General features: G+C 42.0%; 1 protein-coding gene across 3 annotated transcripts in view; it reads right to left on the reverse strand.

Moving 5' to 3' along the window:
• The window catches only part of CC2D1B (coiled-coil and C2 domain containing 1B), a 67,162-nt gene that overhangs the window by 12,969 nt on the left and 38,372 nt on the right, over positions 1 to 15,821 (reverse strand). For all 3 annotated transcript variants that reach the window (XM_075935974.2, XM_006126406.5, XM_089780412.1), the window contains 9 exons: positions 15,499 to 15,646; positions 12,492 to 12,664; positions 11,570 to 11,695; positions 9,103 to 9,161; positions 8,783 to 8,899; positions 8,122 to 8,195; positions 6,987 to 7,045; positions 3,873 to 3,924; positions 2,869 to 2,968 (listed from right to left, as the gene is read on the reverse strand). In XM_075935974.2, the coding sequence (XP_075792089.2) occupies positions 2,869 to 2,968; positions 3,873 to 3,924; positions 6,987 to 7,045; positions 8,122 to 8,195; positions 8,783 to 8,899; positions 9,103 to 9,161; positions 11,570 to 11,695; positions 12,492 to 12,664; positions 15,499 to 15,646 (908 nt within the window). The remainder of the gene's footprint in view (positions 1 to 2,868; positions 2,969 to 3,872; positions 3,925 to 6,986; positions 7,046 to 8,121; positions 8,196 to 8,782; positions 8,900 to 9,102; positions 9,162 to 11,569; positions 11,696 to 12,491; positions 12,665 to 15,498; positions 15,647 to 15,821) is intronic.

Raw genomic sequence — 15,821 nt, forward strand, 5'->3', positions numbered from 1 at the left:
TGGACAGAATTCTGTCACAGATGGTGTAAGTCTGTTTGGTTTTCCCTCAATGCAGGAGACTGGACTAGTTGACCTCTTGAGGCCCCTTCCAGCTCTGCATTTCTATGATTCTCAGAGATATTAGGGGATACTTTCTCTTTGGAAAGGCTTTTAGACTTCAAAGGGTGCTTTTAAGGCCTGATTCATGGGACAAGGAATTGATCCCTGGGCCTAATCAATGAAGATTCTTTGGAGAGGAAAGAACACTATCAGGGTAGACTGAAGGAATAATGTCTACAGCCAATGTTGTTTAAAAAAACAATACCACTCCATCACTCTGGAGGGTAAGGGAAGGAAGGCCCACACCCTCAAAAAGTAGAGGAGGATGAGAAACAGAGGGAGCTGACGACAGAGAAGTTGCCAGTATCTGTACAAGGAGCTAGCACCTTCTTTAGTAGCTCAGGCATTAGGGGTGAGCTGCTTGCACAAGGAGATGTTGCATAGCCTTCCTTCTTGGCTTGACCAAGACCTCAACTACATACTGACTGGAATCTCCATTTTTGTTCTGAAGCACCCAGCTCTGTCTACTGTCAGAAGACAGGATTTTGGGCTCGATGGACCACATCTGACCCAACATGGCCATACTTATCTCTGTTCCAGAGGGACACCCAGAGTTTGTCAGAGTTCTAGACAATTCTTTTCTAGGGTGATTTTAAGACTGACTCAGAGTCATATACCTCCAAGCTGCTAGGTGAATTAAGGTTTCCTGGACCAGAACCAAGTCGGGGTGCTCCCCAACCCTTCCACCTATGGTCCCATCTCTCTTCTGCCCGTGGCTCCATCCACAGTCCCATTCCTTTCTGCCTCTTCCCCAGGGCCACTCCTGTTCCACCCAGGGACCCCCTATTCTGGCTCCCCCCACTGCAGCCCCAAGACTAGAAAAGCTCTGTTCCCACACCAGAGCCAGGAGTTGCAGCAGGGAGTGAGCGCTCCTTCAGTCCGATAGCTACAGCAGGGGTCTAGGTCATGGGGCTTTCCCTGCTAGTCCCTCACGCACCTGTGGGGAACCAGAGTCGGGCACTGGTGCTTCTCCCACCCAGCCCTTCTGCTGGGGATGAAGGGTGTTGGGGAGCAGGAGCTTTCCCCATCCTACAGCTTCTGCCAGGCATGGGGTTGGGCGGGGGCATTGGAAAACAGGGCTTCCCCTGTCCTGTGGCGTGTGCTGGGGGCAAGGTCGGAAACTGGGGAGGGGCTTTTCCCCACCTTATGGCTTCTGTCAGGGAGCAGGATCTGGGTGCAGGGGCTTTTCCTGTCTGCTGCTACTGCCACAGAGTGGATGTTTAAATGGGCCCCTCCAGCTGGTTGGGGCCCTGGAGCATGGGCCCCACTGGCCCAGTGTCTAATCCACCATTGGCTAGGGGGATGGGAAATGCTCCTTGACAAGATCATCAAGACAAAAAAAAAGGTTAAAGCCAATGTGAATTTGTTCAATAAAGACTGGGAGGTACACTAAATCTCAAAACAAGAGCAGTGACAGTTGAGCAGTCAGTGGTGATATAGAAAAGAGGAGACGAATCAAACATTCCTTCATTAGAGACATAAATTTAAGCTTCAGGTTTAAAAATAACAACAGGCTTTTTAAAGTAGTTAGTGTTTTTTTCACAAATTAACTTTTATAAACTTGAACCCAATCACAGAACAGTTAGAGAGCATTTCCATACGTGCCAGCAAGAGAAACAAAGAACTGCATGAACACAGCCACTGTGATAACAAAAGGCATATTATCCAACATCTCAGCCTAATAATGGGTCATAATTAACCTCTGAATTAATACATCTAGTTCACTCAGTACTAATGGATTCAAAATGAGCCCAGATGTAAAAAAATTTCTTTAAACACTTTAAATTATCTTCCTTCTCACCTACCGTCTGTCTAGATATTTCTAAGGTCCCATCACTGTATTATCTGAACTACATGTTCACAGCAAGAAGAGAGGTGCATTTCATGCATCATTGAGATGGAGCCTTGTCTAGCAGTTAAAGCACATGGTATGGAGTTAAATTTAGAGCCTTTCCCCTGGAATAGTTGTGACCTTTGGAAAGTCATTCAAACCTTGCTATGCCTCAGTTTCCACAGAAGATGGAGGATACCACATGCCTCCAAGAGTGCTGTAAGATTTAGTTCACTAGTAATGGTTGGGAATTACTTTGCGATCCACAAATAGAGGCACTTACAGACATGCAGAATATTATTATAATTTATTATCCCTTTTACTATTAGTGATTTGCCAATAGATTATTAAATGTTTATGTGGGGGTGAAAGAGAAATACCAGCAAGTGAAAGGTTGTTCTTCTACTCAACTTGAGACTTGAATACAACATAACCTCAGTTATCCACAAATCAGATGGTTTCACCCTACATCTCAAAGATCTTGTAGCTGCAGAAAGCTCAGTTAGAGGCCACATCATCCAGATTTCATTGCTTTATAAAGTTAACCCAGATAATATTTAGTAGAATGCACTGAATAATCACAGTTCAAACCAGGCAACACTTGTTAAAGCTACATGAATACAACATTTTGATACTGTATGTTCTGTATCTTAAACTGTATTGGTCAGTGCTTGTTAACTGGCAGAATGCAGTAATGAACCACTGAGTACACGTTAGTGAGGTTTTACTGAGTTTTACCAGAGAAGTCAGAGTGCTCAGATAGTCAGAGGGTAATGCTGAAACATGGTAGCATGAAACTGGACATCTGTTTACTGATCAAATGAAAAAAGAAAGGCAAATTACACGAGTGTCAATTCTAAATTACAAACAGGGCAAACAGTTCTTTCATTTTGTTATCACTACTGTGTCAGAATGGAGAACAAAAGACACTGACTTACCCTTTGTGAAATATTTCAAATTTAATTCCCTTGGTCTGAATTGCTCTACGGAAGCCTCTGTGATTTCGGTTAATAGTCAACTTGAAGAGCTGATCATATTCTAGAAACAGGAGGAAAAATTGGTGAAAATTGTCACAGTGAGTGACTAGATGTTTCTCAGTGATGAGCACAATGCATTCAGAACTTTCAACCTACCTTAACTTGGCCCATATAACACAACTTCACACTTATGTAGCAGCTTCTATCCCAGAATGCTTACTGCAACTATTTAACTTAAATGGTAAACGAACATTGTGGATAAAGGAAACCTTTGTTAAATATTACGTGCCTCTATTCCTTCAGTTAAGGTGAGACCTCACAATACACGTGCCTCAAACATCTAATTGGTAGGTCTCTCCTGCAAAAATTGAGGAGTATAAGACTTGAGATTCCTACTATTTTAAAAAAGATAAAAACAAATAATGGGAAAAAACCCAAAACTTGGTTTGGAAAAATAAAGTAGCAAAAAGAAGAACAATCCCAATTTTTAAAAAGTCCTTTGCTAGTCATATTTAAGATCTGCTATGTACTGAAGACAATGTTTTTAACATTAGCATATCAATACAACTGATTAACGAGATCTGCCCAACTAATCCAGTCACTATCCTTGGAACAAATAGACAGAAAGAAAATAAAGTGTGATCCCTGAAGATTCATAAGTGAATGATTTTTGTTTTATTGCTCTATCTCCTAACAGAGCTACTATAGAAGCCTGAACCTTCTGAAAGTAGAAGAGACTTAGTGGTACCAAATAACATGATCATTTGATTAAGAAATGACATGAACAATGGCTCCCTGCACTGATGAGAGAGAGTGAGGATAAAGAATTAAACTTCGACAGCAGTTGGATTTACCCTCCCAATGTCTCTGGTAATTGAAAAGAAAAACACAATATGGGACTAAGCCTGTACCCAACATGGTTTTATGGCGCAGTATTTCACCTCCCCCACAGAATAGATACAAACCTGGAGAATTAGTATTTTTAATTACTGCCGTTTTACTTTTCTGAGCTTGCTCCTGTTTAAAAAAAAATGAAAAGAAAAAGCAACATTACAAAAAAACCACCAACCTGTGTTGCAGCAACCTTTTTAAAAAAAAACATATCAAGAGCTTGAGTTGCCCTGCAAAATTATTTGGTGCAAATGGAGAGAGCTGGTCTCAGTTCTCTCTGACAAAAATATGCCAATAAAGTCAAAAGGTAGAGTTTATAAAATTGTAATTTGACTCTTCCTACTGTATGAACATAGAGACTTGGCCAACCAGAAAAAGAAATTGGTATGTTCTCCACTATCGAAATGAGGATGGTCAAATGGCTGGACATGTCATGAAAAGAAATTCAATGAGGTTGTGAAGGGCTTTGTATGGGTTGCCACAAGATAAGATAAGTTGAGGGAGGCCAGGTTATATTGTTATAGAATTGAAGAACACTAGAACTGGAAGGGACCTCAAGAAGTCATCGAATCCAGTCCCCTGCCCTCATGGCAGGACCCAGTACCGTCTAGACAATCTCAGATAGATATCTATCTAACCTGCTCTTAAATATCTCCAGAAATGGAGATTCCACAACCACCCTAGGCAACTTATTCCAGTGTTTAATCACTCTGACAGTTAGGAAGTTTTTCCTAATGTCCAACCTAAACCTCCCTTGCTGCAGTTTAAGCCCATTGCTTCTTGTCCGATCCTCAGAGGCTAAGGAGAACAATTTTTCTCCCTCCTCTTTGTGACACCCTTTTAGATACCTGAAAACGGCTATCATGTCCCCTCAGTCTTCTCCTTTCCAAACTAAACAAGCGCAATTCTTTCAGTTTTCCTTTATAGGTCATGTTCTCTAGACCATTAATCATTCTTCTTGCTCTTCTTTGGACCTTCTCCATGTCTTTCTTGAAATGTGGTGCCCAAAACTGGACACAATACTCCAACTGAGGCAAAAAAATGATTTCCCATGTCTGCTCACAACACTCCTGTCAATGCATCCCAGCATCATGTTTGCTTTTTTTGCAACAGCGTCAAACTGTTGACACAGATTTAGCTTGTGGTCCACTATGACCCATAGATTCCTTCTGCAGTACTCCTTCCTAGACAGTCACTTCAAATTCTGTATGTGTGAAACTGATTGTTCCTTCCTAAGTTGAGCACTTTGTATTTATCCTTATTAAACTTCATCCTATTTATCTCAGACCATTTCTCCAGATCATTTTGAATTATGACCCTATCCTCCAAAGCAGTTGCAACCCCTCCCAGCTTGGTATCATCTGCAAACTTAATAAGCATATTCTCTATGCCAATATCTAAATCATTGATGAAGATATTGAACAGAACCAGCCCCGAAACAGACCCCTGTGGAACCCCACTTGTTATGCCCTTCCAGCAGGATTGTGAACCGTTAATAACTACTCTGTGACATGTCCAGGGGAGACCTGAGAGTTATATTGGAAGGTGGCCCTTGCAATAATTGTGGATGGAAGATGACCAAGGGGAAAATCAAAGATTGGTACATGGACCAGATATCAGCAAACATCAGAATAGACCAACTAGAATGTACAAACTAGATACACAATCATGAGTATGATTGCAATATGTGTATTTCATTGTGGAATCAAATTTAAGGTTAAATACAGAACAAGCCAAAAAAATATTAAACACAAATGCTGCAGATAATCTATCTATATGGCCATAGCTGATTCAACACACTCATCATAAAACTATTAACTGGTGCTACTATGATACCTGATAAACTATGCACATTCTACTTGGCTATAATTTTATCCTTTTACTTGAGTTAAAGTAATAAGAAACTTTTGGTGCTGCAGAAGGAGTCCAATGCAAATCCTTCAGGGAATTTGCCAACTATTATTCTTCCTGACAATCACTCTGCCATCAAAATGAATTAACTTTTAACCCAAAGCAGAGTATAAACTAAATGTCGTTGTTCACTCTTGAGAGACTGTGACCTAATTATCATAGTTACTTTGAAAAGTTGATTCCAGCTATGAAGGAGAATTAGGTATATTTAACTGTAGCGATCTGGCTTTTTAAACAATGAAAATGAGAGAAAATTTAACACTGTACATTAGGGGTACATGTTCTATGCTTTTATGGGAACTCTATGCCAAGGAGGTATTGATGAAGCTGTGGAACATCTTATGGTACACATGTAGAGTTCCCCCTAGCAAAGACTGCTGCATTGTGAAACTAGGGGAGGGAGGGAGGGAGGGAGGGAGGGAGGGAGCACCATGCACGAAGGATGGAGTTGTAGATTTCACTTTTCATTTCCCGGTTTGCCTCACATTTTTGTTAGGACAGATAAATGACTTCCCACTTGTATCAGCTTCTCTGGAGACATCCGACCCCCCAGGTAAACCTGTATTTAATATCATATAAATCCACAGGATCCACGCAGTCAATATTAAACACACACAAACACACCTCAAAAAAATCAATCCTGAATGCAAAGTGTAGTCTCTATGCAAAGTAACAGTATTTTAACATTAACAGTATTTTTAAAACAGGCTAGACAATCATCTGTCAAGGATGGTCTACGTATACTTAATTCTGAAATCATTTTGGTGTTAGTATTCAAAGATGTTGGGGGGTGAGTTTCAAGGAGAGAACATTTTTCAAGATCCAATAACATTTACGAGTTCAGTTCATTAAAAGCCAAATCTCAGAAAGCTCCAGTCTATGTTTCAATGATAGAAATACACCGAATTTTACTAGCTATTATATAAATATAGACAAATCATCTGAGAAAAGGTTGTTTGTATGGGCCAGATCCTGTCCTCAGAGATCCGGACATCACCCACTGACCACTGTGGGAATCGCATGCATTCATGTGTGGGTACAGGATTTTGTCTATTCCTAAAATAATCTAAATTGGCTGGAACTATTTATCTTTAATTTTTTTTAAAACAGGTTTGCCACTCAATTATGATAAATAGCAATAATTTACAATTTGTCAGCTCCTGAAGTAATAAGCCCACAGCATTTCTAAGTTAAATCTGGCTCTCTAAGCTATTAAGAAAACATTGCTAAGTAATACATTGGATTGAGAAACAGCAAAGGCCTGAACACACACTCACCGTATTAGGGTATTGAAATTCAAATTTCACAAATGCATCCAAATCATTTGGTGTCACACCTGTGCAAAAGAACAGTTAATCAGTCAATCCTAACAACCTCGGAGAGCCAATATGGGAGGTTCACAGCATTCAAAATATATAGTGGGCTTTTCAAAAAGAACCCAATTGACTTGTTATAGGACTCATGTACCTAAATCACTTAAAATACATCTATACTTGCTCTCTAGTTCAAGCTAGGGATGCAAATGTAGGTGACCGAAATGGAAAATGAAGCGGGGATTTAAATATCCCATGCTTCATTTGCATGATCTCGCCGGTGCGTTACACCACTCAACAGCTGATTGGAACCAGGAAGTGTGCACTGGGACGCATTAGTTCGAACCAAACCCCTTGGAACAAACTAACGTTACTCCTCAAAAAATGAGGAGTTTGGTTCGAACTAACGTGTCCCGGCGTACACTTCCTGGTTCCAATCAGCTGTTGAGCAGAGTAACGCACCGGCGAGATCATGCTAATGAAGTGTGGGATATTTAAATCCCCACTTCATTAGCAATTTCAGTCACCTACATTTGCATCCCTAGCTTGAGGTAGGGAGCAAGTGTAGACATATCCTTAGTTCCTTTTTAAAGCACCATCCACTGGAACACTGGCAGTCAAAGGCAAATATGCTGCTAATGCTTTAGTAGATTCTGAGAGCATACATAAACAGCTATTAAACCCCTATAATAAATAGAGGAACTAAGAATACTTTATATTGCTATGAGGCTGCAATGCTCTTGAACAGCTTCTATTGGTTGGCTGATGAGAGTACAAGCAGTCAAGACATCTCAGAGCTATATAAAATGTTTACAACAAAATCTGAAGCACTATGAATCTGAACCTGAGCCCTGTTTTGAGCAAAGCTGGAACAATTTAGGGTTTTGCCTTCAAATCAGTTTAAGTTGAGTTTTGTTTCAGTTTTTTGGAATTGAACTGAAGTTTAAAGGCCTGAGCTAGCATGGACCTATGTTAAAAAGCTTTTAAAAACTGTAGGCCACCCAGTTATCCCCCGGGCAAAGAAATCTCATTCATCACAATTAATCTCCCTATGGTTTGAGAGAAAGGCTAGGAATCAGGGTAAGTTTCCGTTCATTACCTGGGGGAGCTGGCAGGTTTATTCCTCTGACAATGATGAGATGCATTTCTGTACTGTTGAGTTCAGAAAATATCCTGGGGAGAGGGAAGGGAAGAAGAGATACAATCACAGATTCAGTCCAGCAACTTGGCATTTCCCAACCCTTTGCAAGGCCAGGATTCCACTTCTGTAGTTCTGAGACACGACATTTGGAAAACATGAAGGGGAATGAGTCCTGGAGAAAAAACTATTTCTACATAAATCTCAACTCAACCTGGAGAGGAGAAGGAAGGTAAGGAAGGCGAGATGGAAACAGACAAAGATTATTTTCATTTTTGAGTGAGGGATCTGGGTTACAGACAGTATTGTGAAAAATACCAAAGAAGGCCTCAAAGACATCAGTTTGGGGAGAGGGAACCATGGTTGAAGTGGGAGGATTTGGAGAAGATACAGCTATATTTGTCTTTGCAATAAAGCAATCTAAAATGGAAGTTGTGAAACTGCTACTTACTAAATCTGAAGAAACCTTAAATTTTTTGGAATGTTTTCTTAGGAATATGGAAGATTCTGAGTGCTTAACTTCAATCAACTCTGATGGGAGTTCAAACCCTTTTTTCCTTTAGAAGACTAGAAATTAGTAGCCCATCTCAGTCTGCCAATAACAACCTTTGACTTTTTGTACCTTATTATTTTGAAGTTTCTCTCCTCAAAGCGATGGCTGGGGGGGTCCATCCTCTGGGCCTGTGCCAGCTGCAAAATCTCCAGGTCCTTTTTGCATCCTTGTGCTAGTTTTTCAAACCTGTAAAACAATGGTGGAGACCATCCACGGACAGCAAACATTTTTTCCACTGGATACAAGATAAACTGATTCACTCAGCTCAACCACCCCACAAACATAATTTTCCTTTTATATAGGGAAGCATGGCAGTCCCTGCTGTGGGTAGACTCAGAGCAGAAGTGATTATGTGACAGGATAAATACAGATGACGGCAGCAGACTTACCTGGCCGTTTCAGTTATGTTTCCCAGATGCATGAACTGCCTTGAATACTGCAAACATTTCTATTAACAAGAAAAAAAAAAGTAACAGTGATCATTCCATGATACACATCTGAAGAAAGATTTCAGATTGAGGACTTGCATGTTACACAGAAGAGAAGGTTCCTCGTTCTATGGAGTAACTGATGTTCTTTGAGATGTATCCCCCAATGGATATTCCATTTGTATGTGCAGTAAGGATGTTAAGAAGCAGATAATTGACTAATTGTGTAGTCAATACAATTTGCATCAACTACATGATTAGATGATAAGGGGAGGCGGGGTCCAGGGTGTCCAAAATTACACACCTAAACCATTGGCTTGATTTGAAGCAGAAGGGCTCCCACTGACCTCAACTGGAAATATCTCTGAAAACCAGGTTGTGGGATTTAGGTACCTAATTCAGAACACCATGTGGTGAATGGGAGGGGTACTGCCCTAGTCTGGACATTCCAGACATTGTTAACTAAATTGCCTGTAAGGGTTAAACCCAGAGAGAATGGGTACTAAAGAGTCTCCAAGAAGTTTTAAGCAGGGAGCCAGAGAGCCAATGAAAACAGAGTGGAGGTTTTAATTGAAAAGCAGGACTTCCCTGCTGCAGTCTTTGTGTGAGCAGAGGAGAGCTGGGAGAGATGAGTTAAGCCAAGAACAAGGTATAGAATTTCCAGCGATATCTCTGCCTGGGGAAGGACTAAACCTTGGAACAACAGATATATTAGTAGAACAGGGACTGTTTAGTAAGATATGATCAGGTTATTTTCTTTATTTTGGGGTTTGTTAAACTCCTCTGTGCTGAGCCTATGCACCTTCTCCCTCGTACACTATAACTTTTAAATGGAATCCCAGGGAAACAAGTCTCTGTGTTTTTAATCTGCCTTTTTTCAGCTGTTCTATAACACCTAGTAACAAAATATGCTTTACCAAGTAGGTCGTCTTTGTTTAGTTAATAAAATCTCCCTTTAAAGACTACGATATGAATCCTGTGTCTTAGAAGCCAGGAGGTCCTGTAAACACTAGGAAAGTAATAGTATAGTGGTCGATTAACCGATTTGCAAAACCTTATAGGTTAATGCTATAGACTACATGCACCGCCCCCTACCCCCGTAAATTTTTTAGCAGGCTGATCAGCAGCCTGTCTGGGACCTACTCCTGCTGTGGCTCTGCATTTAAAGTGTATTCGGAACTGGGCAGACACAGCCAGGTCAGCTCAGTTCCAGCTCACACTGGGTTTGGGAGCTCAGACACGCCCCCCCCACTCCGGACAGGGGCTGCTGCTACCCTGCACTTCTGCCTCTGTATCAGAGGCAGCAGCACAGAGCAACAGGCAGTTGGTCTGCAAGGAGAGCAGGTTTTTAAACTGACTCCCCTTGTGGACCAGCTTCTGCCTGCCCCCCCACCCCACCGCTGCCTCTGATACAGAGGCAGCAACGCAGAGTGGCAGGGGGTTCTTCGAGAATGTGGCTGGAGCACATTGGCTGCCAGCCCCACCCCCAAGGACTATAGAATAGTCGAATAACCCGTAAGAATTCATGAGGTTAACCAACTATTAAATTCGCCAATATTTAACATCCCTAGTATCCAGAGGCCTGAGAACAAAAGGTCCTCCATTAAGAAATGACAGTTTATTGTCAAGCTCTCTCCAGAGGAAGGGTTAAGGAGCTTAAATGTACTCCACAGCAAGAAATTCCTAAGTGCATCTTCCTTGGTTCTCAAACGGTTTTGTGCATTTGGATGGTGACTGCATACCACCCAAGGTGAGGGAGTCTTTGAGGAGTTTTTAAGCAGAAGCCATTAGTGGCAGGGTATTTTAAAGTCTCTTGCAGGCTCCCACCTTCTGCACTCAAAGTGCCAGAGTGGGGAACAGCCTTGATACACCATATTTGAAAGTAGTGACCAAAGAACTTATACACAATGGCTACGTCTACACTGGCCCCTTTTCCGGAAGGGGCATGTAAATTTCATGAGTCGTAGTAGGGAAATGCGCGGGGGATTTAAATATCCCCCGCGGCATTTAAATAAAAATGTCCGCCGCTTTTTTCCGGCTTTTAAAAAAGCCGGAAAAGAGCGTCTACACTGGCCCCGATCCTCCGGAAAAAGTGCCCTTTTCCGGAGGATCTTATTCCTTTTCTTTTCCGGCTTTTTTAAAAGCCGGAAAAAAGCGGCGGACATTTTTATTTAAATGCTGCGGGGGATATTTAAATCCCCCGCGCATTTCCCTACTACGACTCATGAAATTTACATGCCCCTTCCGGAAAAGGGGCCAGTGTAGACGTAGCCAATCTGTATTTTTAAATATGAGCTAAAAATCCTACCAAAATAATGACGGGATCATGATTACAGCAGCAGTAAAAGCCAAAGAAACACTATGAAGCATTTTTTCCCTCATTGGATTCTTAACAAATAATGATGCACTGAAAGGAAAAGATAATTACCTCATGCTGGTCCTTTAGCAGTTTTATGAGCTGAGTGTACACCTCTTCTGCTTTCTGAGAGAGTCTGACATCCTCATGATGTATGAAGATAAAATCACTCTCGTCATCTGTAGGGGGCGATGGTAGCTGCACAATACCACACAACATGGCTAAGACTGCAAGTTTGTCATGGAAGTCACTGATTCCTGGACTATCCATGACCTTGTGACTTCTGCAGCAGCAGATATGGCAGGCCCTGGAGCTGCCCGAGTAGCTCTCAGGCCACCACATCGCCCTCCACCAAGAGCAGCAGGAGTTGGGTATAGGAAGGGGCTTAGGGCTCGGGGAGTGAAAGCAGGTAAGGACTCTGGGAAATGCTTAACTCAGGAGGCTCTCCAGAAGCAGTGACATGTCCCTCCCTCAGTTCTTAGGCAAAGGCAAGGCCAGACAGCTCTGTGCACTGCCTCTACCAGCAGGTCCCGACCCTACAGCTCCCACTGGCTGCAGTTTCCAACCAATGGGTGCTGCAGAGTCAGCGCTATGGGAGGGTGCAATGTGGAGCCCGTTCACCACGAGCCTACCTACGAGCTGAGGGATGTAACTGCTTCAAGGGAATCAGGCAGAGCCAGGAAGGAAACCTGCCATCCCTCCCAATGGCACCCACAGGCTTCCCCCCTCACAAACACCTCCGTGCTGCTCCCTCCTCCCAGATTTGGTCTGGGGTATTCAATACAAGTTATGAACAGGTCATCTGTTAATTGCCATAATGTGATGACTGCCCATGCAATATGGGCTGATGGTCTCAACTCAGATGTTGAAATTACAGTTTGAATTCACCTGTGAAATATTAAGTTTTAAAGCATTCTTAGCTTTATGCAAGCAACTGAATTCCTGAGATGCCCAAGGAGCAAAGCAGAGCATTTTGTTTATCGTCTCTACTAACCTTGGATATATCAACAGATTTGCCGCTTTTTGCCAGCTCAATCTGTGGGTCTAAGTTCTTTGCGGTCCTGAGATACCGTCTGGCTTGTTCAAGATCATTCTGCTGTTTTGCTTTGACTGCTGCCTTCAAGTATTGCTTCTTTCTGTTCTCCAGAAATTCCAGTTGTTCACTTGCTGAAAAGAAGCGACTACATAAAAACACTCATCTGACATGACATGTCAATGCACCAAGTTCATTCTGTTTGATTTATACCAAAGAAAATGTCAAAGCCCAGTTGCCAGCTGATGACACTTGCCTGTGTGTTTAATATGCAACAGTCACCATGATCAGTTCCACTTTCATTGTAGTACAAAAATAATACTAATTTCCAATTCTATGGCACCTTCCATCAAGGAATCCTATATTTACAAACCAATACATTTTTATTTAAAGCATTACAATAAACCTGTGAGATAGGTACAAATTATTGTCTCCATTTTACTGAAGTAGAAACAGAGGTTAAATGATTTGTGCAAAGCTACTCTAGAACTGGGAAAATCAGAAGCAGAATTGAATTTAAAACTCGAGCTGACTCTCAGTTCCATGTTTTATCTTCCAAATAACACCTGCTAATTAAGCAATGCTTTATCTGTATGTGTGCATGCGCGCACATTGTATACTTTCCCTGTACAAATACTCTTCTTCTCTCTCAACTTGTCAAACAAAGCAAACATATTGACCTCAATGACAAAAGAATAATTACTTCATTGGAAGGCATACTAAGACCACAACCATCACAGCTCATTCTTCTTCCTGCTTTTTTATACCCTGTTTATACTAATTCTTGGGTTACCTCTTCCCAACACTGAACAGCTGGAACTGCTGTAAGACTCAGAAAAGATTTACATAATCCGTGCACCAAATCCTACCTACTTTTTCCATGTTTTTCTTGACATAGGAGAAAGAAGCATGAAGTGAGCTGACGACCCTTTCCCCTCTACTCTTACACTATGCCCACTCACTACCATAATCAAATGTTATTATACAAGCTAGATGCTTGCAGGAGGTAGTTTTCTGACCATACACAGAGCTGGCTGATGGCACTATTAACAGTAGAAGGAACATACCGAATGACATTTAGTCCCTGCCTCACAGAAAAGCTGGCAGCATCACTGTTATATGCACGTTAGCCAGTCATCCAAATCCAAACCAATTAGACAGGCTTGTCTGCCCTGGTTTTAACTGAGCCAAAGCAGCCAGAACATGGTGTGCTCAGTGGGGTGTAGAAAAGGAAATCAGATCTTCATGAAAGCTCTGCAGACAGTGGCCTGAGCAAAAGCTTTCTACTCTCACCACCTTTGCTAGACTGAAGAGACCATGTATTATTTTAATATTTTAGTGAAAGTGAGAGGAACCCCAATTCCATAACTGACAAATTACAGCTGAGGGACTCCATTTAAATGTTCATTAACATTCCAACTATAGCAGCAAAAATGGGGAAGCCAAACTAATACAGATTCACATATTTTAAGGCTTGAGGGATAATACTGATAATCTCTCTTGACCTCTTAGATGAAACACACCATAGAATTTCACCCAAAAGATGATGATGTGAGTGAGAAATTCAGGAACACATCCTCACTCCCCAAAAGTCCTCTATACCACAAATGGCAAGAGGGGCCCTGTGAAAGTCATGCTTAGGTTTGAACAATCTACCAAATGTAGAATGAGAAAAGATTAGGCTTCTGGTTAAGGCTTAGCACTGGATATCAAGACACCTAGATGTCATTCCCACTAAATCACATGCTTACTGTGTAGCTTTAGGCAAATCAAACGTTACCGCTTTTCTTCTGTTTCCTCAACAGTAAAATGAATACTGTACAGATAAGTTTATTGACTTGACAGAAAGTTAATAAGGATTAGGGATGTTAAATGGCATTTAATCTGATAATCAACTAGCCGATGGAATTTCCATCGACTAGTTGATTAAGGGAGGGAACTGCAGAGCCCCAGTGGGGTTAGCTCTCGGCTCTTAACACATTTAAAAAGCACAAATGCGGGGTGGGGCAAACGAGGCACAAGCTGGGAATCAGCTGATTCCCAGCTCATGCCCAGTCCCCCGCTATGTCTCTGCCTCCTGTCTCCCTGCGGAGATGGTGCTGGGGGAGGGAGAAGAACCAGCTTTTAAGCAGGCTCCCCCTAGCGCTGGCTCCAGCTCCCCCACACTTGCTGCCTCTCTCTGACAAGAGGCAGCAAGGGGAGGGGAGAAGTGACTAGTCCAGTCACTAATCAACCATCCGATAAGCAACTGCTATCAGTTAATCAACTAGTCAGGATGAATTAATTACAATTTGTGTACACTTTGAGATCCTCAAATGAAAAGAAGCAGACACTACTTCACTGCATTAGCTACTGTGAGACAGAGAAGACTGCATGTACAGGAGGCCCCCGAGATGTGACCACCCGAGTTCCAACCCCCACACTTACAAAAATGATTGTAAGTGTGGAAGGGGCCTGAAACCCCCAACTTATGTCCTCGGCCCGAATTTACAACAGCAAACAGCGCCTACCATACATGCGAGTTCTAGTTACAACGCCCCCGACTTGCGATGCTTCCTCCTGAACGAACCATGTCACAAATCGGGGATCTCTGGTCTAGCAAACTGTCTGGACTAGCAAACTGAACAAATTTGCGTGAATTCATTTTCAGTTTCATACTCAGCAGAGAGGCTTGAGAAAAGCATTATGAATCAATAAATGTATTGTATCAGAATCAATGAAGTATCATTTTTCTACCCACTTTGCCTCCCAGAAACAGAACTGCTCAAGATATTTCGATATGCCCTAAAGGAGTAAGGCTACTGCTGAAGTGAATCCGAGCCACATGTTCATGTCTACAGGCAGTATTTTTTCCCTAAAACTCTAAGAAAACATTAAGAATGTTTGATCCAAATGGAATGCTATGTGGATTTGGTGAGAGTGAACATCTCTTTATCCTTGCCAGCTAGAGAGAGATGCTGGTACTTGCCTGGTGCTGCAACTTTTTTCACACTCTCAGAAGAGTGGTCTTCCTGAGCTACAGCAGATGGCACTATAATTGGTTTAACAATTTGTGTTGGCTTCTCAGGCAGCTGAGCAGGCTTCTTGGCAACTGGGGCCTGTGTGGGAGGTTCATTCTAGCATGGCAAAAAGAACTAAATGTTAAACGCATAAAATCCAATACAAGGCTCAGGCAACTCAAAACATTAATGACACAGTGCACTACATCAGACTTCTGCTGTTACATTGTGAGTAGCAGAAGTCCCCAGCCAGCCACTTTAATTCTCAGTCTAAAAGTGATGTCATGCCAGG

Source organism: Pelodiscus sinensis, chromosome 9, assembly GCF_052426305.1.
Source record: "Pelodiscus sinensis isolate ZL-2025 chromosome 9, ASM5242630v1, whole genome shotgun sequence".
Classification (NCBI taxonomy): Eukaryota; Metazoa; Chordata; order Testudines; family Trionychidae; genus Pelodiscus; species Pelodiscus sinensis.